The following is a 24,595-nucleotide window of genomic DNA, read 5'->3' as shown; positions in this document are numbered from 1 at the left end:
CATATTCCTTCTTCCTGCCTGCTCTAAAGGGATGCTAACTATATATACAAAAAGACTGCTCTCTTTGTAATCAAGCTTGGAGAACCATCTGGGACATTAATATTGCATACAATGAGTGTGCACCACAAGTCTGCAGCATTTGTGTTCTCTTTGGACCTAGACGACATCAATGCTGGTAAGATACCTGCCTTGATGGTAAGCCTCAATACACTATACTGCTGTAAGTCAATAGTGCCTACATAAATACTACAGTAATATAATAATGCTACAGTACTATACTGTCCTCTTCCAAGTGGGCTATCCCCATTAATTTACACATTTGAGCACAGTTACATGTAAACATTTTTTTTTTTTATTTTTATTTTTTTGTACAGGCTTTGGTCTTTACCCACCTTCTTTCCTCCCTTTCTACCTTCAGCCTCTGGCTGGAGCCATAAGCAACGCTCATGATTCACAAGCTCTTGATACAAACTTACCCAGGCGTAATGATTCAATGGCCTTCACAGTGTCTCTTTGACATGAACAGCGAACACTTTGGTCTGCTATCCTTAGCTGTGCTTCCTTCCCATCTTGTAAGAATGCCCTTTATGCTTTCTAAACAATGTCCCTCTTGCAGACCTTGTTTGCATATAGGTGTGCTGCTTTGCAGTGGAGAGAAATGGAAAGAAGAATCAGAAACACTGAAAAGAAGCTGATAAACAGGAAAGAACAGTGCCAAGGGTACCAAATAGGCTGAGAAAGCCAAAAGATACTAATTGAATAAAAGATTTCAGGAAAAAAAATTGATTTCAGAACCGCTAAATATAGCTAGATTTGGCTTGCAAGAAAAACAAACAAGCTCTCAGAGGTATTATGTGCCAGTATGGCTAAGTGAGAACAGCCAGTTGGGCTAATATAGACTAAGGTAAATCAGAATGCCAAGACATAAACTTAAAAGTGATTCTTGGGTAAAAGGATTAAATGTGCTTTCTCTCATAGAACAGTATGCCAATAACTTAAATTCATAAAATTCCTCAAAGAAAAGACATATTTTAGTGATCAGAAGGCAGAATGCATCTGAGTAGAAATTATGGGATTTTTTTACTTTCCTATTGCTCACTCAACATCAGTCTCAGGAAGGTGTCATAAAATCACCACATTGCTTTATTTGGACAGCTAATTCTTGCAAATTCATTCCAGATGTTTATTTACACTTGCTTTTCTCCAGAATCCTGATAGTTTCTCCCTCTGCTCACCAACACTCTGTCAAAAGAACCATCCTGAAAATGACAGGATACTTTGCATTCCACTCCTGGAAGAACTCCAAAGACAGTGCAGCATTTGCTGATAAGACAGTAAAAAGCTGTGCAAAGCCATTAGGTCTGATCTACTCAAACTCTTCGGAAGAAGCAGTAGCAAGACAAACCTGTAAGATGCTGATCACATACATACTGTTCGTGTAAACAAAGCTCAAGCACAGTCACCAAACTGGTGAGGCCAAAGCTATGACCATGGCTATCTAGCAGGTGCTTGTCAGTTGATTTTCCCTATTTAAGAACTGCCAATTTGTTTCTGTTAACAAAAAAGCTGAGCTTTGGAAAAGCACTCCGAAGCAAAAAGGCCAAAAAACATACAACCCCAAATTGCCAAATACCTAAAGAATTTGTAATACGAGTAAACATTCAAAAGACTATTTCCTATTACACCTACTGAAGACTTCAAATGCACGAAAGAGTGTTGGGATGGAAGTCATCTGACTAAGCTCACTAATCTACAAACATCCCACATTCCTGACAATTAACATCGAGTCATCTATAGCCATCCTACATTCCTGTTAACTCAGATCAGGTCAACAGTGAAGCTGAAAACATGATCCATCTCACTCTGAATTAGATATTTAAAATATCAGATGAATCACATCCTTAAAATGCCTAATTTTTTCCATGGATCATAAAGGTAGTGTTGAATGACCGGCTCAGCTACAAATGCCTACTCTGTTTATATTTAGAGACAGATGAGATGAATCTAATCTACGTATTGACTTCTATGTCTTGATACTAGAACAATGATATAGACCGCTCCCTACTTTTGGTCACTTATATTTTTTAAAAGAACGTATACAAATTAGCAGGGTTGAACTGGAAAGACAAAAAGGTCTGGTATTAAATTAAAAGAAGCAGCAGCCTACACAAACAACAGTCTTGTTTTTTAATTTAACATTGATAGTTGTAAATCCTGATTGCACACTTGGAGACATGACCTATGCTGCACCTAATACACATACACTAGTCTAGGTTGTGTGTGATAGTGTCAGACCACGTGAGCAATGCTGAGGTTGCATAGCACTTGGCTAACAAAGAGAATAAAAGCCTTAATGTTATTACAGTGAACCCTTGAAGAAAATTTAATGAGGTTGAATTAAGAAAGACCTGCGCCTTTATAGACTACTGAGAGCTAGCAAAGCTGTTTAAGTTTCATAAGCACTGAGCAAACAGAAAAGACAGTATGATTCAAAACCAGTTAAAAAAAGAAAAACAAAACGATAGCAATAGTCTGTGAAAATTAAAAAAAAAAATGTTCTTTGGAGAAGTAATTTTTTTTTAAATATATTAAAAATTGAAGTCAGTAAGAGCATAGGAAAAATAAATATAGATGAGGACATGGCAGAAGCACAGGCATGCTTCTGCAATAGCTGTATATAGAAAACTGTGATTAAATTGAGCTGAGATCCAATGTGGAACATTTAAGACCAATGCGGAATGTTGTTCTTAAAACACTTGGTAGCTTTCAGACACAATCATGTTCTGTAGGAAAGACAACAACTTGATTATCTATTTCACGATTATAAAATCTTAAGTCAGACTGAGACAGATGTGGTGATTTACAATTATGTTACAGGTATAGTAGTTATGGTGTTAAAGCAGTAGCACATTAATTTATATAACATACCTGCTTTTACAATAGAATACAATTCCACAGAAAGGGGAGAATCATACTTCAGTTATTTTACATTCTTTACCTTTGCCCTGAATTTTTGACGGATCATCTCTTCTTTCTTGTTTTCCATTGAAATCTTTTTTTTTCTTTTCCTCCTGCTTATTTTCGTTATGTCTATCTTGCCTTTCATCTCATCAGCTAAAAAACACTTAGGAATGGGTGATCCTTAGAACATTAATTAACCTCCACTACACAGAAATTCCTCAGAATCAGTATTTATGGTCAAAAATCAAATGGCAGTTATGTATTTTATATGTCTCGTGATGAAGAATGATTGTTTGTACAGTATTTTGAGGAGAGAGCTATGCAAGTTCTTCAGAGTTGCCAATTATAATAATAATTTGAGAGTTCTCCATTTGCCAATATTTCCTACCCAGTAAATTTATCATAAAAAAGATTTCTTTTTCATGATCAGCACTGGCTAGATTGTTAAAAAATACATATCTTAACTATAAAATGCAGTTTTTCCATGTTTTTATCCCATTCTTTTTTCAGCAAGCATGTTCTTTTCAGCAATTTAAAAGAAAATCTTGGCTAATACCAGAAGATAGGAACAAGAGATGTTCACGAACAGTGGAGTAGAGAGGGATATAAAAAGATTACCTGCCAAGGCTGACAGGTTAGCCAAATATGTGCCTAGAAACACTAGCAGGTGGCACATGATTATGGCTCATATATTTGGTATTTTCTGAAGAATATCAGTCTACCCCTTTGCCAAACTACAGCAAAATTATTGTTTCATCTTGATCCTTCGGTTCAGTTGAATAACCTCCTTCATATTCTCCGAACATATACTTTCTTAAGGAAAGATAAAAGGTTTATTGTTAGATACTCTACCAATAACATAGTCTAAAATATCCACAAATTTGGTCAGTCCTGAAAAAATGCGTTACACTGGTAAACTTATTTTATATATGAAAATATTCTCTATATCCTCATATACACTTATTTACTATTTAGTAGATAAAAAATAGTTTCATGTAAGCCTTGCTAATATATTATTATAAAGGAAAAACAGTTAACTCTTAACCACAGGTTATGGAAAAAATAATACAATATGAAATATATTTCCTATACAGATATTTTTGCAACTGCTATTAGGTTCTAACATTTGACTCTGTTGCACATCTAGGACCTGATTTCAAGATTACTGATAAATTCCTTTGATAATATTGCACACAAAATAATTTCTAAGTTGATCACATATCTACCCAAATTCATAACTTTTATGTTAACTGTCCAAGTATTCAGCCAGGGTTGTAAGTTCTACCCATCAGTAAATCTTCCTGATAAAATGGAAGCCAAATTAAGAAAGGCAGTTAGTTCATCAAAACTCATACTTGCTCTCCAGGCAAATAATTTTGATTAGATTTTAGACTTTTTCTAATACTAGAAAGCTTTAAAGCACTATTACAACATGTAAAATAAGTAAAGCAAGAAATTAATACTTTAGTGGGTACACTGTAACACTAATACCATTTTTTTCTAGTCTTATACAACTTCAAATAACTTTTAATTAGTTTCACTTTAAATGAATTAGTATTGGAAGACACATTTTATTCCTTAGGCTAAAATGTTCAGGTCTATTTTGAGGTTCAGTGTTTGAAAATAAAACAGAATCACTATTCTACTACTCCCAAAATTGATTTCTTAATCCATGCATAGTTTATGAAGTTGATTTAAAATTTTATAATGAGAACTAATGTAATCTTAATAATATGGAACACGTCCAACACCACTGTAACTTAAGAAAGCTATACTTTTCCATTATACAGTTAAAAAAATACCATGTCTATCTTCTATTTCACACAAATTTTGAAAAAAAAAAAATATATATATATTAGTCACATCAATGTCTTCCCCAGTGCCATAAATTTATAATTGGTTCATATAAAAGAGTTGCTGTATACACCACCTGCTGAACTGCAGGAGGGCTAAGACTGCTACATAACACTCTTGGGCTAATCTTTCATTTGCAAAAGAAAAGAATCAATTATTTTGAAAGACTGGATGTTTTCTGTCACAACATTTTATGAGGAAGTTTCAGATAGCTAAAATGTTAGACCTTGGATATGACAAGGCTCAGTTTAGAGACAAATTGTGACTGACTTTATACTAATGCACAGTCGGGAAGTACGTGAATCACTGCTGCTGCTCCTCCTTCCCCTCTGAGCAGCGAAATGCCACAGTGCAAACCGCACGTACGGATTGCAAAAGAATTCCCCCACATATACAATTCTGCCACTTAAGACTGTGGTCTTCAAACGTCATGAAATAGGCTTCCTGTTCCTGTAATAGTTTCGACTTTCGTTGTCCGCACTTCTAACTTTCATGCACACATGGATTTCCTGCACTCTGGTTTGCCTCAGCCCCCTAAATTTCAAGCTCCAGATGCCTTTCTGTCTTTTCCTGGGGAAGAAAACCCTCCTACACTGTTTATCAACAATATCTACGTGAACACCTCATTCCAAATCCTTCATCTTAGCTCCTGGCAGAGCCTCCCTCCATATTTTCACCATCTATTTGACTTTCTGCATTCCTAACCTCTACATTTCTTCCCCAAGAACGTTAGTGCCCTCCATGTACTAAAAAAAAAAAAAAAGCTCAGCCAGAGAACCACTGTGCCTTCCTGCAAGCCAACACACAGCTGCATTTCCCTGACTGATAAATTTGAGCTCCCTGAGAAAGGGAAATAAATTCTGTCTGTGGTACAGCAGCCACAGAACAGCCTTCTGCCTCTGCTCTGCTGACACTGCAAAGGAGACGATGGGCTGTAGCTTCTGCCCAACCAATTCTCACTGCAACACACACACTAAACACACTAAAAGAACTAGACCCATGGCTCTGATCTCTTTGACTTTCATTTCCCTGAGCAAGTTGCCTAGAAATAAATGAGGACTTTTGGGGGGACCTTCCCACTGCTCGCTTCCATGCAGCACCTGGGCACATCTGCACCTGGGAGCTGGTGTTCAAGGCCATACGTGAGGTACCTTCTCCCTAGCTCCTCTGCACACCACAGCCTTTCTCCAGCTCCTGGACCTGGCAAAAGACGAAAACAGCTAGGGAGAGGCATCAGGTTTGTTCACCTATGATTCTGAAGTAGAAAAGGGACAATGCTGCTCTAGGAAAGGATTTGCTCAGACTGGAATCATTTAAAACAGAAACAAAATCAGCTGGTATTTTACAGGAAGCATGAAACCTGTCTGGTTTCACTAGTGTACCCCTGAAACAGAGCCAAAAATAGAATGACTTTCCATGTAAGAAATTGAAGGAAGAACTCTGCAGTTGCTATGGTCCTGCAGACCTCTGTCTGGAGTGCACCCTGGCATAAGAGTACATGTTAATCACACCCTTACAGGGAACCAAAAGTGAGCGACACAAGGGCTTAAAGGATTAAAGACTTATTCTGAGATTAGAATTATTCCTGGCACAGTCACTAGCCCCAGTTCACCTCTCAACATCTCAATTTTATCTTAAAACTGGCAATAATCGGTGCTCGACAGCAGGCAGCGCAAAGCATGGTGCCCAGCTCTCACCACTTTTCTCTCTCTTTTTTCCTCAGTGGAGAACAACCCCAGCTCTGCTGCAAAGATTCTGCACAGCTACCCAGTGATTCCCATTTCTAGCAAAAAGGCCACTGTAAAATATGGCCTCTTCACCTATTATTAAAAATTTCCACATGTAAAATGTAGTCCTTTCCCCAGAAATCTCACACTTCAGAAAGACTATTTCAATAAATAATGTAAAATCTGAACCAGGCTGTAATGGTGAGATTCTCTCAGGATACACATCAGCAGAGTGCCTCATCACAATTTTATCTACTCTAGCCCCAAAAGATGCCTAACACAATGCCATCACCAAGCTCACTGGTCTCTCCTTGCTGCCCACTCTTAAGCCGATGGGGAGACACGCAGGAGCACACATGTTCTATCTTCTGTTTCACAGCCCTGGGAAGCCTGAAGGTAGGACAAGGAGCCAGACCACAGAAGCAGCTGCTTCCCAGTGGAGCAATTCCAGCATGGCTGCTCCTTCCCAAAAAGGAGGGGAAACGGGGAAGGGCAAAAAGTCAGAAGGGAATTTCCCCTGCACTGGATTTTTGTCCATGTCAAAACCTGTACCATCTGCCGGTACAGATCACAGGACCCAGCAAGTTTGCTTTACACAGGAAGCAACTGTCTCTTTAAGACAGCGATCCAAGAGTGGTATAAAACCTACATATCTTTCAGGCTTTATGGAAGTTCAGCATTTGCAAATTGATCTGTTATAGAGTCTTGCTGAACTGTGAATCCTGTTTACTTTAGCAGACATTCAAAAACTGTTGCACCTATGAATTACTGTATTTTCTAACTCGGTATATCCAACATCTATTATTTAAGGCATTTTATTTGATTTTTTTAAGATGTGCAAACAATGTATTCAATGTTTGAAAACACACGAGTCCTCCAAAATGTGTTTCTATATAAATATGCTTGTAGATACTTAAATAACATAGTCATAAATTTATTTTCTCTTATGTTGCATGTGTCATGAACACTTGCCTACATGAACAACAAGAATGCCAAAAAATCTCCTAAGTCTAGCCAGAAATGCAGTATTTATACTTGAATTAAAATGAATTCCATGTGCAAGCTAAAGTAGCACTCCATCAATAAAGCATTTCAACCACTGTCTGTGGTATGGCACAGAGGCATCTCTTTTCAGCTTTATCTGACACTAGGGATTTCTTGCTTTACGTAGCTAAAAATTGACAGAAAATTATTTTATTTTCAAGTACTTTGTTTAATTTATTTCTAATTTGAAGAGCTATTGGAAGACAGGGGTGTGCATGACTACAAGTATACATTTGAATTTTCAAAACAAAGCTTTTCATACGATAGAATTTCATATTACAAATACTTCCTATCAGGTATTCACAATATGATCAACAGTGCTCCCCTTCCTAATTCTAGTTCTAAGCCATTAAGCAATTTTGCCTGTTGACATCTTGAAGAAAATATACTCAGTTCTAAAATGGAGGAACATGAAAAATATATTTTCCTATTTGCTATTCTCACACTTCATTCAAAATGGTTTCATGCAAGTGTAGGTATGTTATAGTACTGAATCACGTCCAATACTAAAATCCAAACATGTCTATAGAAAGAATCTAAAGAGGAGATGGAGTTTGAGAAATACATTATCAGGAGAGAAGAGCCTTAAAGACTTTGGTAAAGATGGTGGTCCACAGATGGGCCAATTAAAAGATTTTTGTGAATTTATCAACAGTAGGGATTTTCAAGTACGCTCTCCATAAGTGTATAGATGAACAAGTTAAATGCTGAATGTTACACCAGATTAAACTTGCAAAGGGTTACTTTAGCATAGCCACAGTAACAAGAATATAAAGTTCCAACCTAGAAATGATAAAGTGTAATGAATTGTAGGGACTTGTATTTATCAAAGCATTTCTGTGCTTTTTTGGCTACAGAAAACAGAATAGGTTCTACAGCAAATAGAATAGGTGCCACATGGACAAACACAGAACAAGTAGTGAGAGTGCATTAAATGACCGAGTTACTTCTCTGCAATGGTTAAAGGACTGGAAGGAACCAAAGCTGTTCTTATTCCTTGCTAGTATATCTGTTGAACTAAATGCCAGCCCCGTCGTTTTTATCTGTCGGATGAGCATACGCTGTAGCTGTACTCCAAGAAACAGATAAGGCAGTGCTTTTATTAGTAACTTACATTACTTAAATTCCTGTACAAACTTGTTAAGGAATTTCTCCTGAGGCAAAAACATGATTAGTTTTAGAGTCTTCCAGAATGGTGGAGAGGCCTTTGTTTTGCGATGTGTTTTTTTTTTTCAGACATACACTGAAGTCTAAACATATATATTTATAGGCTCCAAAAGATTTTCAACAGGTCTGTGTAAAAAGACTTTTTGTTTGTTTGTTTTAGAGGATGCCTGTTTATCATACACTTTCTTGCCCACCAACAGAAACTATCCAGACACAAGACCATGTTAGAACTACTCCAGTTATGCGTTAATCATAGTTGATGAAAGACTTTAGGCAAGTATTCAGTTTTAATAAAAACTCTTGAAAGTTATTATCCACATAAAGAAATATCTTGGAAAGTTTCAAAAAGCAAAACAGAAACCTAATAATTAATAAAGAAATTATACCATCTTAAGTATTAAATAACACTGAACAGATGGCTTAATCTAAGGGTCTACATAAGCCAAAAACAGCAGATCAAAAATGCAGGAGAAAGGGTGGGTGATAAGAAAACACACAGCTCCAGGATCTGAACATGCAACATATCAGGGCAACTGAAAAAAAAAATAAATAAATAAAATAAAAATAAATAAAAAATTAAAAAAAAAGGAAAGAAGGGTGGAAAAAAGGATGAGGAGCTGGTCTGGTGACCTCAGATGTAGAAGGGAAAAAGTGGCTTTTTTTTTTTTTTTTTTTTTTTTTTAAACAACACTTCTAACCTACCTTTAAATATTTTGCAAGTTTCTGAATTCCCCAGTATTCTGATGGCAAATCAGTGTTTCCTTCCTGATGACGTACAGGCTGTTCTTCATCTTCCTCAGTCTCTGAGGAACTTTCACTAACTTCTTCAGACTTGCTTGATACTTTACTAAAAATGAAAAAAGACCATCACCCACCCAGCTATAAAGTAAAATGAACAAGCATATTTTAAATAGATATGACAACTCTGCATAACAATGGCATTGGCAAAATGTAATTATCATTACCAAACAGTAAGTGTGGTGATAAATACAGTGGATACAGAAAATAAAAATAAAAAAATGAAGGAAGAAAAATAAGTAAGCCATACCATTTCAAAGATGATTGCATTTTAACAGATGCGGAAGAAATACAACTGACTTTCTTTTTGAATTTTGTAGACACACTACTACTTCTCCGTTGTTCTTCATTTATTTTTTTTGCAGCTTTGGCACTAAAATATTCATTTTTATTATTAAAAAAAAAAAAGAATAAATGTTATTTTACATATATATAACCAAAAGTTATGGTTGGACACATAGATCAGATGAGTTTATGAACCTGCACAATAACCTTCATTAAAACGAAAGTGTTCTGTGTCTTAAGTAACTAATTTTGCTTGAAGAAAACAGTGGAATATTAGAAAATCTGCATTACGCTGACCTGTATGCAACACAAGACCAAAGAATAAGTATATGTAGCCAGACCATCTATCCTAGGTTACTGTCTTTAACTATGATGAATAGCATCTATCTAGGTAGCAGCAGGAGAACGACAGAGGAATACTTTTCCAGAATATTCCTCAGCAAATTCTAGTTCAGGGAAATCCTAAGCGTCCTTATGTTAATGGTTTTGGATGGATATTTCTTCCATTACTTTGTCTTGGTTGCTTTTTTAACTCACATAATTGAATAGCCTCTACTCTCCTGTGGCAAAAAAAAATAGAGCTTAGCCACACATTTTGTGAAAAACGATCATAGTGCATACTGATCATAGTGCATACAATATATCTTCCTTCCCTCGTATTCCAAGAGGAGTCCCAGGCCCAGCTGGGCAAAATCACTGGTACTTTTTTTGTTCCTAATTTATAATATAGTGAAAACAAAATGTCCTTTTGAACCTGGGTTGGTCATACTATCCCAGTCATAACAATAAGGGAGAATGCTCACAGTTTGTTTATGAAAGTATGATTACACCCAATTTCACTACATCTAGACTATATCTAGATGTAGATCTACATCTAGAAATAATGATTGTGGAAAAAAATAAGCTCTTTTTCCTGGCAAACCACTTTTTCTTTTTTTTTTTTTTTTTTAAACTGATGACTGTAGGACACACCCAAAACCTCATAAAACATTTCTTGCAACATGTCAACATGTCAAAATGGCAGACCTGAGAGGATATTGACCTCTTTTATTTTTGTAAGATGGCAATCAAAGCCTTTTATTTAGATATTAATTTTCATCTATTAACACAAAATAAGAAATTATGAAATCAGAAATAGGGTTCTGATTTCAGATGAAAAATCTAAAATGGAGTATCCAATATATACTCTGTTTTGGGTATCCGAACTTTGAGATAGCCCCATTAGTGAAGACTTGCTAAAAGGAGTTAGAAAAGTAGCTTATATGATTTGGAAACATTAAAAATTGTTATTATAATTAAGAGTCATCTTGTTTTTCCATCCTGGATGTCCTCTGCCTCCCTTAGAAAGTGTTGTTCAGATGATATAGTCTACTCTTTCTTGCTTTAAAGGGCACTTTGCAGCAAAACAATCACATGACAGTCCTGGAGGACCAAGCAATGCAGATGGTTACAAGAAATTTCCCTGCCTTGTCTTGTTGTAACATCATCAAAATTGTTATATGATAAGAAAGAACAGTAAGAAATTCCTCTGCTAGTCAGGTCTCTTTCCTTAGACATTTGCATGCGGTAAACTTCATTTTATTGCTCTTAACTTGGGATAATAATGCAAACTGTAACAGGCAGTCCAATCATAGCACAGGTTAGAGAGATCTATTGAAAATTCAATTACAAAGGTGATAACTACTTACCTGCGGGCAGCAGAAAGCCCAGTATTCTTCCACTTCACAGATGGTTCTAATTTCTTCTTTTCAATGGATTTGCTTTTTGCAACAGAACTTTTCACTTTCTCATGTGTATTCTTTTCTGTGTGATCATAATGGTTCTGGGATTGGCCAGAGACCTTAGCATCAACTGCTTCTACATGCTGATAATTTTTCTCATGCGTTGGTTCTTTAAAAAAAGTATATTCCTAACAAAAGAAGGAGACAGGGTTTGTCAGCCATACTGCTGTCTGAATAATGCACATTAAAATAATAAGTTATAAGCAAAATTCCAGGATGCAGTGATTAAAAAATGTATTTATTAAATGTGGAATTAAAGTATAGGCATGCAATAAGATTACCTTTAAAAGAATTAAATGTTAAATTAATCTGAAAAGTATCTGTTACTGTATGCAAACTGAAGTTTTTGAAATAAATGAATGATCTATATTTGGAACTTCTTGAATATACCTGAATATTGAGTGTTGCTCAATTTCTACTGTGTTAAGTAATTTGTGACACAAGCGCTTTTATAGAACCTAATTCCAAATGAGTTTCAAGACTCAGTCATTCTGCTTTCAATGGACTGTTTATATAAAAAAAACTATTTCCCTGCATAAAGGATTTATAAAAAAATCCCACAGAAAAAATAATGAACATAAAACTGAAGATAGGCTATGATAAACTGCTAGACTTCAGTTCCAAGTAATTTAATTTGATATAGTTTAGAATAGTTTTATAGTCAGAATATAAATATAATCCATTTAATTTTTTTCATTTTCTGTCTCTCAGGACAAGACATTGGTGAACAAGTCACATGCAAGAATGGATCTGAGTGGCACCTACGAATCCTTCAGCTGTCTGTGTCTGGTACCATAGCTGATCAAAAATATCCAGAACAGAAAGGACTCTTGTCAACCGTTATTTTCTATTGGAACATAGTCATTTTTCACAGGAAAGACAGCATATGATCGTTACTTATTATTATTGCAGCTGTCACTACCAGAAAGGTGAAGACATTCCTTTATGTATCTGATTCAAGGCAGTTTTAAGGAGACTGTCACAGCATGGTCTGTCTTCGATTAGTCTCTGATGAGAATCGGCTGTTCCTGGCTTGCTGACCCAACCACCCAATCGTAAATTAATTCTAGTTAATTCTCTCATTCTAAAAACATACTTTAAACAAGACAACTTACCATGATAGTCAAACCATGAGGGAACTGATGCTGTTGCTAGACCAGCTAAACACATTTTTAAAGCATGTTTCCTACAGTGCCATATACCAACACAGCACTTCTAAATGTTAGCTTAAACAAGATATTATAAAAGTTAATTGGCTTTGCAGCAAATGTATACATAATAAACCTTTTGAAGCTCTCCTCTCCTCAGAAAATCAATCAAAATTATTTCTAGTCATATTTTATTTTATACAGGGAAGCCTGAAAATACTTCTGTACCTTTTAGAATTCTAGAGTAGAGCTGATTTTCCTTTAAATGAAATGCAGTGCAGCTCTACAGTCTAAACTTGTTTAAATTTTAACTTTAGAATGCAGAATGTACTGAACTATATCATCAGAAAAGCAATAGGATATGATATTTGTAAACTGTTAAAATGGTATAGTTTACATTCTTCAGTAATTTACACAGGAAATACAGAATAAATGGTTCTGTGATTCTATATGACAACTGAAGGAAAATGGGATAAATTCTATTTATTTACTCTTATCTAGCATGTAAGCATTTCTTGAATAGCTACATTATATTTATAAGCAGGGCAGAAAAACAGTAAAGAAGGGTACACGCTTTATTTAACATCCATATTCATATTTACAATTATTAATATTTTAAATATTTATTAATATTTATTTAAAATACTACCTTATTTTAGCTTCCATGACTATCATATGAAGCCAAACCACTTTGAAAATACATTAAAGCAGTAACTATATTTAAAACATTCATATATTGTCATATTTATGAAATGTAAATCAGTATGTAGATAAAATATTAAAGAAATATTTGCATATAGGATAAAAGTGCATTTTAGAACTCACTGCACTTCTGAACAGAAGAACTAAACATTTAATTCCATTACTGTTACTATAAGCTACTGTATTTATGTGTGCAATATGAAATGCTGTTCTTTCAAAACCGTCAAGCTTTTGTATTTCAAAATAGCAAGTATCAGTCCTACAACCCCCAAAATCAGAACCTAAGCATATGTAAATTTCCCTGTTAATGATTTCCTCCTTACAACAATTAAAATTGAATATAAATAACCACAACAAAACTTCTGATAGACTTAACGTGTAATGAATTTTACCACAAAGTTATCAATCTGTTATATGCACACTAGAAATCTGTAAAAAGTGTTTTTTGACAGGAATGATGAAACAACTAAAATTGTAGCGGTACTGTGTGATTCTGTTGTAGCAGACAAAATATGATGCTCCTCACTCTACCTAGTTTAGCACTTTAGGAAATGCCAGAAGCCCTTGCATTTTTGAGTGACTGGAACAACAGCAACTGTGTAAGCTGGATACATAACTCTTAGCTCTGAAATTTAAATCAGGCAGTTCTTGTAAAAACATTGGGCTATTATTTATATTTGGGTCAGAAAGAATGAAGATAAAAATTCAAGTGGTTTTGATCACAGGAAAATATTGTCATAAAAAGTTGACCTTTTCCATAAGGATATCATATTTTCCTGCTTTAACATTTCCAGTGCTCCATAAAGAATAATACCAGAATACAAGCAGATTTTTTTATGCAAAATTAGAAGCTGACTTCACATATTGGATCAAAACACATAATACTGTATGATATAATGATTACTAAAATAGTGTGTTATCTGCTTTCAAACACAAAACATTATGGGGAAAAAAACTCTATTCATGATTCCAAAATTTAAACATTTTTTAATAACATTAAGTATTACGAAATCTAGTTTTAATAGTACATATCAAGTGTCACGTTCAATGTAAGTGTTCTATCTTTGCTTGTATTATGCTTCCTATTTCCTCTAGAAAACTTTTATGTACATATGACAGTGGCTTGTGCCTTTATTATTTTATTATTTTATTTTTTTATTTTTTTGGTCATCAGATGGCAAAACATGTTCTGCTAAAACATGCTAAACTTAGGTCCAGTTGAACCATTATTCAGTTGCACTTGGCTTCCAGAGTCATTACTTTCCAACAGAGGTCTGTGCTCCAGTAGTGGGCAATTAGGATAATTCCTGGGGGAAGATGTGTTTGCAGCTATGCTACAGAGAAATAGGCCATGTAGTACAGGCCCTCTCCACAAATAACTCTTGAGTTCCAGGCAACTTCAGGCTTTTTAAGTAGACACTAAGACTCTTAACATGGAACTTTCTTTTAAGCACACATTTTGTGCTTTTACCATAGAATTGTTGAATACAAATGTATTTTTCTTTTCAGGATTACATGTTTGCAAGGGTTAACAATTTTTGCTTAGTAAGACTTGTATGTTCCATCTCACAACAGTGGAGCTAACTCATTGGGAAGCCCAAAGTAATTTCACACAAGGTTTAGACAGTCCATAAAATAATGTCTGTGATGTCAGTACTTTCTAACCTGCAATTACCTGAATGTAAACTGGCAGCTACTGCATTTAAAATTGCAATTACATTGCAATTATCGGAATAGTAAGTTGGTTACAACATTCTTCTTAGAAGCATAAGAAATAGTCTGAGTTCAAGCGGTGATTAGAATAAGGGTGATGCCTGCAGACAGATAACAAATAGACTAAAATATGGTGACACAGAGAGAGAAATAATTCAGGAAGCATGCAACTGAGGACAGTCCAGATACATAAGATACAGTGGCACAGCCTGCATGAATTTTGTTTCAATCATGGCTTATAATGATAGAATTTAAAAGACAAACTGGGAAACTCATACAGTGTATCACAGAAAATAGGATGAAAGGGCTGCGGAGAAATGATTAAATATGGACTTGAAGCTATGCACACTGCTTCTCCAAGGAAAGCTGTACAGCACTTTGACAAGGCAACTTTTCCCAACAGAGATATATTAAATGGTAAAATTAAATAAAACTAATAATTGAAACACATTTCACATTCTTGGGAAAATTATTTTGAAAAAAAACAACGTAATGTAAGTAAATAAAGTGTACTGTAAATAAAGAAATATTTTTAAGTTTGCTACTTCTTTAAATGAGACTGTCTTTTTACATAAGTTAGCTATTTAAAAAAGCAATATATTTAGTAGAAACTTTGAAAAAACGCGAAGTAAAATAAAGGCATTTCAGTCTTTAAAATTCTGCATTTAATCAGTTAGCTTTGGTAAAGAACATGTATGTTCAGACAAGTTTATTGCGTAATTCTTACCAATTATTACAAAGTACAATATACATGTAGTTCAGTAAATACATACCTGCTTAGCCATATTTTCTACAAATCTAGGTGATCTCTCCCTTAAAAATGTAACAATATCTTTATATATGTCACTTTTTCTTTCGTAGTCAATGTCACCTTTACTCTTTAGCTCACCCTTTAAAAAAGAACAAACATAAAATTAGTAACAGTATCACCGTACACAGGTAATTTAATCTGTATCATAAAATACTGCTAAAGAGCACAGACATCATACACTGTAACAATTAGGTCCAGAAGCCTCATGATCAGCATCAGACTTCAGTAACAGTCAGTGAAGGTGCATGGATCACCTCCATAGATCCCAACAAATAACCAAGATCTTACAGACAATTCTGCAAATAACTACTCTCAGTTAAAATTCATTGTACTGTAGGCAGTTCAATTGTAAAGGGTTTAGGGCTCATGGCAAACAATCACCTAAAGGTGAGCTTCCAATGCACTGCAGTGGATGGCTAAAAGGATCAGAAAATAACGTGACCTGACTCAGCATATGCTTTACTAATTTTATCCATTTTATCCATTAAAAACATCCTAAATCAAAATTTCCCTTAAAAGACTCTCAGGGAAAAGCAATTTGTAGAGTTATACCCGAGGGACATCAGTCTCTCTTCTAAATATATTACAAAGTTTCGGTTAATGCTTAAGCTGTATGGCTATTATGCCTGTACAAAACCCATCTGTAAAGAAAGAGGTAACCAGAACGAAAAGTAGACAAAAAGAAATAAAAGTTTTAAAAGTTTCTATTGAAAGGAGAAAGAACTGCTTATGATTTACAAACAGACAAATGCAAGCTGTACGTATGAGTGACAGTATCACGTGTCATCAATATTAGCCACACATCAGATCAAGAGCGATGAGGGACTAGAGAGGCATCTGGTCCCACAGTACTTTATATAGGAGTAGTGTGAAGAACAGTGAGGGCACATGTGAAGACTAACCAACCACTCCTAGCAAAAAGAACACATTCCTTGAAGAAAAAAGAGCTCTAAAAGTATGGGAAAACTATCATGCACTTATTACTGTTCCTTCTCCATCAGTACTAATACAGTAACTCTGCAGGTCTTACAGCTTCAATTCCACTCCCCTATACCTGATGGATCTCTGACTTTAGCACATACAAATATTTGTCACTTCGCGGTAGCCTTCATTATTACTTACTCCATTCAAAAATACTCCTGCCGTGCTGCAAGTGATACACAATGGATCAGTGTCATGTGGTTTGATAATTAAGTAACAAATTTCTCCATGCACTTGTCTCCAGGGAGGAGCTCTGCATCCATTAGAGAACGTGTAATCTGAAAACAATTAGTATGAATATTTGTATCCAATTTAAACGTGTATTTTAATAATTATTCCTGATGATTAATATAATTTAAACAAATCAAGCTCCCAAAATAGTATGTTACTCTTAAGCACTCATACTCAGTTGGGAATCAGTCATGCAAAAATCTGTGACCCACGGTCCAATTCAACAAACAACTACAGCTATGCCTAGCACTTATCAGGATCAGGGACTCCATTTATTTCTTTTAATTCTAATGAAGACTGGAGATTATTTCTGTAAGTAAAGGCTGAAGAAGAGCATTTTATTTTACTTCATAACATTGAGGTGGAGAAAAACTATTTATATTTATTAACACAATTATTTTAACACATTCCACACAGAAGGCAAGTACTTTAATAAGGGTATAAGCAAGGGTTAGACATGATAAAATTCAGACCTGATGTATATTCCAGTGATTCCAGTACTGTGTCTTCTCCCTTCCCAGAGAAATTCTTGAGAAGATTCACTTCATTATTTACATCAGCTGGACTTAGTCTTACATCTCTGCAATTAATAGAAAAGGTCTATCATCAAAAGGATGTGCACAGAGATATCAAAAGAGAATATTATATTTTTCTTGTACACTGAGTCTTAGCAGTAGCAACAAAAATCTGGAGATAGGTCATCTGCCATTTTTTTCTTGATTTTTATCTGTTAGTTCAGAGATATTTTAGTTCCATAGCTAAGAAGGCCTTGTAACTATGAACCAGACTCAAAGTGCTCTCATGAAGAAATAAACATTTCCCTGAAAATATTTAACTGTTAGTTTGTTATTTGTACAAATTACTTCAATTTGCTACCAAAATGCAAAACATATGCAACAAAAACAAAAACACTTGCAGGCACACACTCACATACCCACACCTACATCAAAATCTTAAGGGGAAAAAAAAGTGTTTTTTCAATAACTTAGTGAACAGTGAAAGTCATTCCAATAAATTTCTCTATATCACACCAAAAGCACATGTTGTGGGTTGAAAACAATCTAGCTTAACTGTAAAAGAAAAAATGCACTAGCTGACATACTTAAGTTGCATTTGAAATGCACTTACTTTGAAATCTGTTTTAAAGAACTATTAAGGAGTTGCATATCCAGCTGATGAAGAAGAATAAAAATTTTCATTTTCTTCTCTGTTTCAGGGTCATCAACTTTTTTCACTTTTTCAAGTAAATGCAACATGGACTTATCTTCTCCTTCAACAGTCCCATATTCAGGGCCAAGAATTTTCACTATAGGGTCTCTGTTAGCTGTAAACATGAAACAGAATCAGTATAAGATGATACTACGTTAAAAACGATGAGGTAAGAGTAACACTTTTTATCTCAACTGCTGAATAATTTCTGTGCTATTAATTTACAAAACAGCATTTCACAAAAAAAAAAAAAAAAAAAGGGAAAAAAAAAAAAAAAAAGATGAAGATTCATTCAACCAAGAAGTAAATATTAATTATCAACAGTCCCTTTTTGTGTAAAATTGCCCTGCTGATCACCAAAACAGGAAATCAGTGGGCTTAACTCACTGAAAATGGATCATTTGGGAAATATGATTTAGTGTTAAAGAACATGTTTAAAGTTTTCTAGCAACATTCCCAATAGTCCCATTACTTCCTCAGCTATGCCAGCTGTCCTTTTTTTTTTTTTGGTAAACAGTGATATAGCTTCATGTCAGTGGGTTTTACAAAAACAATTTGCCCTGTTCTTGAGAATGAAGTCCCATGCAGCTGTGAATGTCTCAGCATGATACTCAGTCCATATTATTCTTCCCTATTATTCATGGTTGATCACTCCCAGTGAAGGACCCTGGGCTAGATGCATCTTAAGTTTGATCCAGTGTAGGTAATGATATTTTAGTATTGCAGATCCAATTTCTACTAATGGTACTAAGGAATATTACTGATCTCTTCTGCCTCCAATGAGAGGAGGATATCCAGTTCAGCATATCAAGGGTCTTGTCAGTTTGTAAAACTAGGACTTGAATATGACACAATAAAAGTACCAGTGCCTGTATTTCAAAAGCTTCTGTGAGAAGGACCTGGAAATGTTCACCATGAACGTCGTGCAGGTACGAATGTCCGTAGCATATGAGATTATTTTTTTCCTTGAATATTTTAAGGGATGTAACATTTTAAAAGTGGGTTAAACTGCAATCAAAGGAAAAATTGCTGTAAGCTTCCAATGAGACATTCTTCTGCTGAAATTTAAGCCTACTGTCTGTTGCAATAGCTGGTGTATTACTCAGTATACGTGAATTTCTATATGAAAATCAACAGTTTTATTTTAACTTTATTTCAGATTTCTTTGTTACTGATTTATGTGAAAACAAAAGAAGAAACAGAAACTTCATTAAGTCCTGGATGAGAACTTTGGGGCACGTTCATGAATCAACACCTTTTCATATACTTAAAATGAGGACATGCATTTCTTTCTTCAAATTTCATAAACACAAATTCAAGAAGACAAGCTTTTTAAAATAAAGATGTAAAAAGAAAAAATAGAGACATTAAACCTTCAAGGCATGCCTGTGCTTCCTTCAACTTTTTCTCCATAGCGATTTGTAGCAAACGGGACAGCTGGTCAAAACTGCGAACTCTGAGATTTGATGCAGTGAGGAGAAGCAAGGGCTGGCCATCCTTGTCTCTGGCTTCAGACTTAACAGTTTCTCCACTGGAAAAAATAGATTTTATATTTTAAAAAGAGGAACTTTAATAAACAGCAAATTTTAGAGATGAAACCTGAATATTATGTAAGCTTCACATTATAAAGCTTTACAATTTATTTAATGTGTTTTTTTCAGAAAGCTTCCAAGGTAAACCACTTTATTCACTGCAAATCAAACACCTGTAACATTTGCTTGACCTTGGCAACACCTTTTAACAGAATTTTGACAGACTAGATTTGTGAAAAAGGAGTCTTAACAGGACTGGTCACACCTGTCGTTTAGTCTCACAAAATGTTCACTCGTCTCCTGCATGTTCAACTACAGGACTGCTAAGTGATTTTCTGACTATAGAGTTCAGAACTGATAACTGATTTAAAATGACATATATCATATGACCAAACGATCCAAATGGCTAGCATGAGAAATATGCAATCTTTGCCTCAAATTTTCTGATTTTACATTTTTCAAACCCAGTTCTAGGATTATCTGAGCTGTTGTTTCTCCTTGAGACCAATTAAGCTCTGAGATTTCAGCACGAACTGTAGGAATGATTCTTCTGCCTTCAAGCTTTGCCTCTACAGAATATTGAAAGCATTCTTGACTAAGGCCTTACAATGCCTTAACCTTATCAATTTTCTCTGAGTTATATCCACCATCTTTGAATTATAAATTGTTTTATATATAAAAATATATGCTTTTTATTTAGAAGAAGTAAATATGCAGTATTTATATGTATTAAAGGTCCCTATAAATTATGTCAATTCCCCTTCCATAGCACATACGTAAATATCTACTTGCTCAAAACTGCTTGCTTGCTTCTCACTGTAGAGAAAGCTTCCTGTCTGTGACATCCAAGCTGCTAACTACCTCACTGATTCAATCTATATCTGAGACTTCAGATAGTGCTTTAAATCCTTTTGTAATACCTCCAACTCCCATTTTAGTTCCCTTTTTTTGTGTGGCCATGATTTCTTACTGTAAACAATTATCCTGCTTCCATTAACCATCCTTAGTATAACTTCTGCATTATCCATCCTGAAACTAGACTGAACTCTGATATATAACTCAACAGATAAAAATAATCCTGTAGGTAGTTTCTGTTAAGAGAAGATAGGAATAATGTCAGTTATTTATTTGGTTCAATCTTTTTTAATTTACAGTGTTACCACAGGTGGAATCAGATCAGATTTTTTCAGTCACCATCCTTCAGAATCTCTCTATGAAGTCCTTTCTTCAGGGTTAGGTTACCATGTTTTCCACATTACAGCAAAGCTTGCTATTTCCTCTCTCCTTCAACTTCTCCTCTTCAATACAATGCTAAAAATACAGCCACACAAGCTCTTCTATACACCACTTGAATCTTTGTTGTGGTTAATATTCATATACCTGTTTATTTTTTGGAGACTGCTGATAGCTCACTAACCTACTTCTTTCAAAAAGGTCAATGAATTCTTAGAAGTTTCATGTAAGTCAAAGGCAGATAAAAGATAAAAACAGTTTAAACAAAGTTTAGCTTATAGTCTAAGACTTGCTGTCCTGCATGATGTTTCAAGCAAACTTTAGTTATGTTGTTCATACCCATGTAACCGAATGACATCTAATGGCTTGTAGTAAGCTGAATGTCAGGAAAAAATAACTAATAGTTCTGTCCAAGATTAAGTTCCAAGACTCTATAGAAAAATAAAAAATAAAAAAACATGTATCCATACAGAATTTTATCTGGGGGAAATATTATTTAGCTTAAGTATCATGACTAGAACTACAGACTAGCTGTAGAGAACAATGAACTTTCTCTTCAGATTTCTAAAAAAAATGTCTTTAAAAAAATGGTGCCTAAAAATCCCCCCAAATGTAAAGGATGATATAGGGTAACCCTTTAGGAAATGTATGTTTTAGGTGTATATTTCTATTTGGAAAGAATTGCATGGTGGAAGGGAAGAAAATATTTTCTCAGAATTAGGGTATTTCTGCTGCATTATCTAAATGGAATGGAATTTGTCTACTTATCAAGGAAAACTCTGAAAATTCTTTAGTTGCTTTGTGATTTAGCCAAGAAAAATGAATTTGTGCATCTGGGTCACCTTGTCATGTCATTGTTCAAACAATCCCCAAAATTATGTAGGGTTACGGTCACATAAGTCTTAAGCATCATTGCAAAGCCAGTTCATGTCTTCAAAAACAAGAATAAACTTCTTATTTTTTTCAGCACTAATTTTCAAATCCTAAAAGAACTGTTAAGAGTATTTGATAAATAAGTTATAGCACTGTAACAGCTACATTGATTAAGACTGAAACCATGTTAATACATTAACACTGACTACTTATAAAGAACTTGGTGACTATAGTTCTCAAAGAAGCTGAAATTCAAGATTTTGTTTGTTAATCCACCCCAATAGCAGCATTAAAACCTATGCTTAATCAGGAGCAACTTCTAACATTAATAGAAATCACAGGATAACTCAGTTAGATACATTGTCAGAAGCCTTAGGAATAGACAGTGCAAGCCATACAAATGCTAACTGGGCAGGTCTGCATTCAGAACCAAAACAGAATAGTCAAACTCTCCAAAAAAGCAATGCATTTTAACTCAAAAAAAAATCCATATATAACACTAAGAAGTCCCACCCACTTCAGCATCCCAAATATACTGAGGCTTTTTTTAATGCCACATGAGTAAAATTTTGCTTTGTACTTCACCTTCAACACTTCAAAACACACTGCAGTTCTGACTTACTCGATCTCATAACCCTCTCCAAAGGCTGAAGAGTCCAACTGTGTTTTCCACTCCAGGGGCTCCTTGAAGACAACCACTGCTTCCTGAGGATGTCTGGTGCTGAAGTCCTCTGCAAACTTAATAATTTGATTTAAAAGAGCTTCATTCAAAGGGGTGATTTCAAGTGTGCCAGTTCCATAGCCAGCAGCAGTCCACTGAGCTGCTCTTGCCAACGCTGCTCCCATGGTCTTGCCTTGTATATAAGGTGGACACCTTAACGAGTAAACACAGTCAGAGAATGACCATACTGAGCTCTCAGACAGAATCATTAAGGTTGGAAAAGACCCCCAAGATCACCTGGTCCAACCATCCCCCTACCACCAATGTCACCCGCTGAAGTTGGGTAGCTGATGTACCTCCTCCTCCCACACTCACGTGCCCACCACAGACGTTGTCACCACTCCTTGCGGTTCTACCCTCTGCGGTGCTTTACCTCACCCCTCTGCCCAGCAGGTCCAGCTCTGCTACATGCTGGGCATTATCACAAGCCCTAAAGCTAAAACGATCGCCGAGGCTATTTCAGTTATCAAAATCAATTCATAACTCCAGAATACTTTTATTTTTCATACTAATATTTCATAGTAAATGTACAGCATTAAACATCAATTGCCTTTTGTATTGCCTGAAAATGCTGTTTTACCATTACTAATCCAATAAAAAAGGAACACCATCAAAAGGAACCACTCCTACAATATGCTGTAATTAGATGTAAAGATGTCTGTAATTAAAAATGTCATAAAAATTACATTAAGATGTCTGTAATTAGGTGTAAAGACATTTGGGAATGATTGTACTCCAGGTAAATCCTTGAAGTGGGGAAGGGGGGATTGAGAACCTGACAAATTTTTTTAAAGAAACAGGAGGATCAGGTGGAAAAGAAACAGTTTTCACTTTGATTAATTCTGTTAGATGGAGGTGACGCAGACCTGTTAGGGTTAGAATAAAGGCTTCTCCTTGTCGGGTCGCACAGCCCCGCGTGCTTTGGGGAGCCCCCACACACAACACCCACCAGCGACCCCCCTCCGCCTCCAAACCCTTTCTTCGAGCCGAGGGGTGCCAGGGGGGCACCCCAAACCCGCAGGAGCTGGCAGGGGGAAGGTCCCGCTGCTGAGGAGACCCCGGGACCCCGCAAAGCGGCCGGGACCGAGCTGAGGGCACCCCCCAGCCCCGCCGAGCCGCTCGGGCCCCGGGCGTTGCTACGGGGCCGGGCCCCGCGGCGGCCGTTGCCGGGAGCCGCGGGTAAACAGCGGCAATGGCGGCGGGGCGGCCGCTGAGGCGAGGGGAGGGGAGGGCGGCGGTGCTGGGTGCAGCGCCCGAGGGGCACGGCTTAAACCTTCCCCTGAGTGCGATCGTTACAATAAAGGAGCTTGAATTCGTCAGGGTAACACGGGATGTTTGTATATCTTGGGTCAGTGTGGCAGGTGATGCGCAAAGTGCTGGTGTTAAAATGCGAATTTAGGGTTTCTTGGAAGAAGTAGAGGAAAGAAGGGTAGGCAGTGCCAATGGATGAAGTCCTCGCATATTAAGGACAGGACAAACCTATAGACTTCCAAGTGCAGCATCCTTAGACACAGAAGGGAAAGCACATCACTGTGGGTGAGCCTGCAAGTAAGAGGGCTGCTGATGTACTCCCACCAGGCTTGCCTTTCATGGAGCTGGTCAGATGGGAACAGCTCCCTTCCCTTCCCTTCCCTTCCCTTCCCTTCCCTTCCCTTCCCTTCCCTTCCCTTCCCTTCCCTTCCCTATAAACCCACCCCCAGTTCCATTTTCTGGCTCCACCACAACACCCATCAGATGGCAGCCACTGGCTTAACCCTGGGCAGAGCCAGCTGAGGTGAGGACGCTGTTCTCAGCTTCCCAGTACGTGTGTCCTTCCAAAGGCAT

The 24,595-nt window shown here is 36.1% G+C and overlaps 1 protein-coding gene across 1 annotated transcript in view; it reads right to left on the bottom strand.

The window, feature by feature from the left end:
• The window catches only part of ODAD2 (outer dynein arm docking complex subunit 2), a gene marked incomplete at both ends in the record, with an annotated part of 90,025 nt that extends 67,129 nt beyond the window's left edge, over positions 1-22,896 (bottom strand). The window contains 9 exons of the mRNA XM_084281864.1: positions 9,456-9,600; positions 9,802-9,924; positions 11,525-11,745; positions 15,954-16,070; positions 17,114-17,250; positions 17,677-17,783; positions 18,332-18,527; positions 19,786-19,943; positions 22,673-22,896. Coding sequence (XP_084137990.1) covers positions 9,456-9,600; positions 9,802-9,924; positions 11,525-11,745; positions 15,954-16,070; positions 17,114-17,250; positions 17,677-17,783; positions 18,332-18,527; positions 19,786-19,943; positions 22,673-22,896 — 1,428 coding nt within the window. The remainder of the gene's footprint in view (positions 1-9,455; positions 9,601-9,801; positions 9,925-11,524; positions 11,746-15,953; positions 16,071-17,113; positions 17,251-17,676; positions 17,784-18,331; positions 18,528-19,785; positions 19,944-22,672) is intronic.
• Positions 22,897-24,595: the final 1,699 nt, after the last annotated feature.

This window comes from Netta rufina (assembly GCF_964035555.1).
Source record: "Netta rufina genome assembly, chromosome: 2".
NCBI lineage: Eukaryota > Metazoa > Chordata > Aves > Anseriformes > Anatidae > Netta > Netta rufina.
This window is presented reverse-complemented; position numbering and strand designations above follow the sequence as displayed.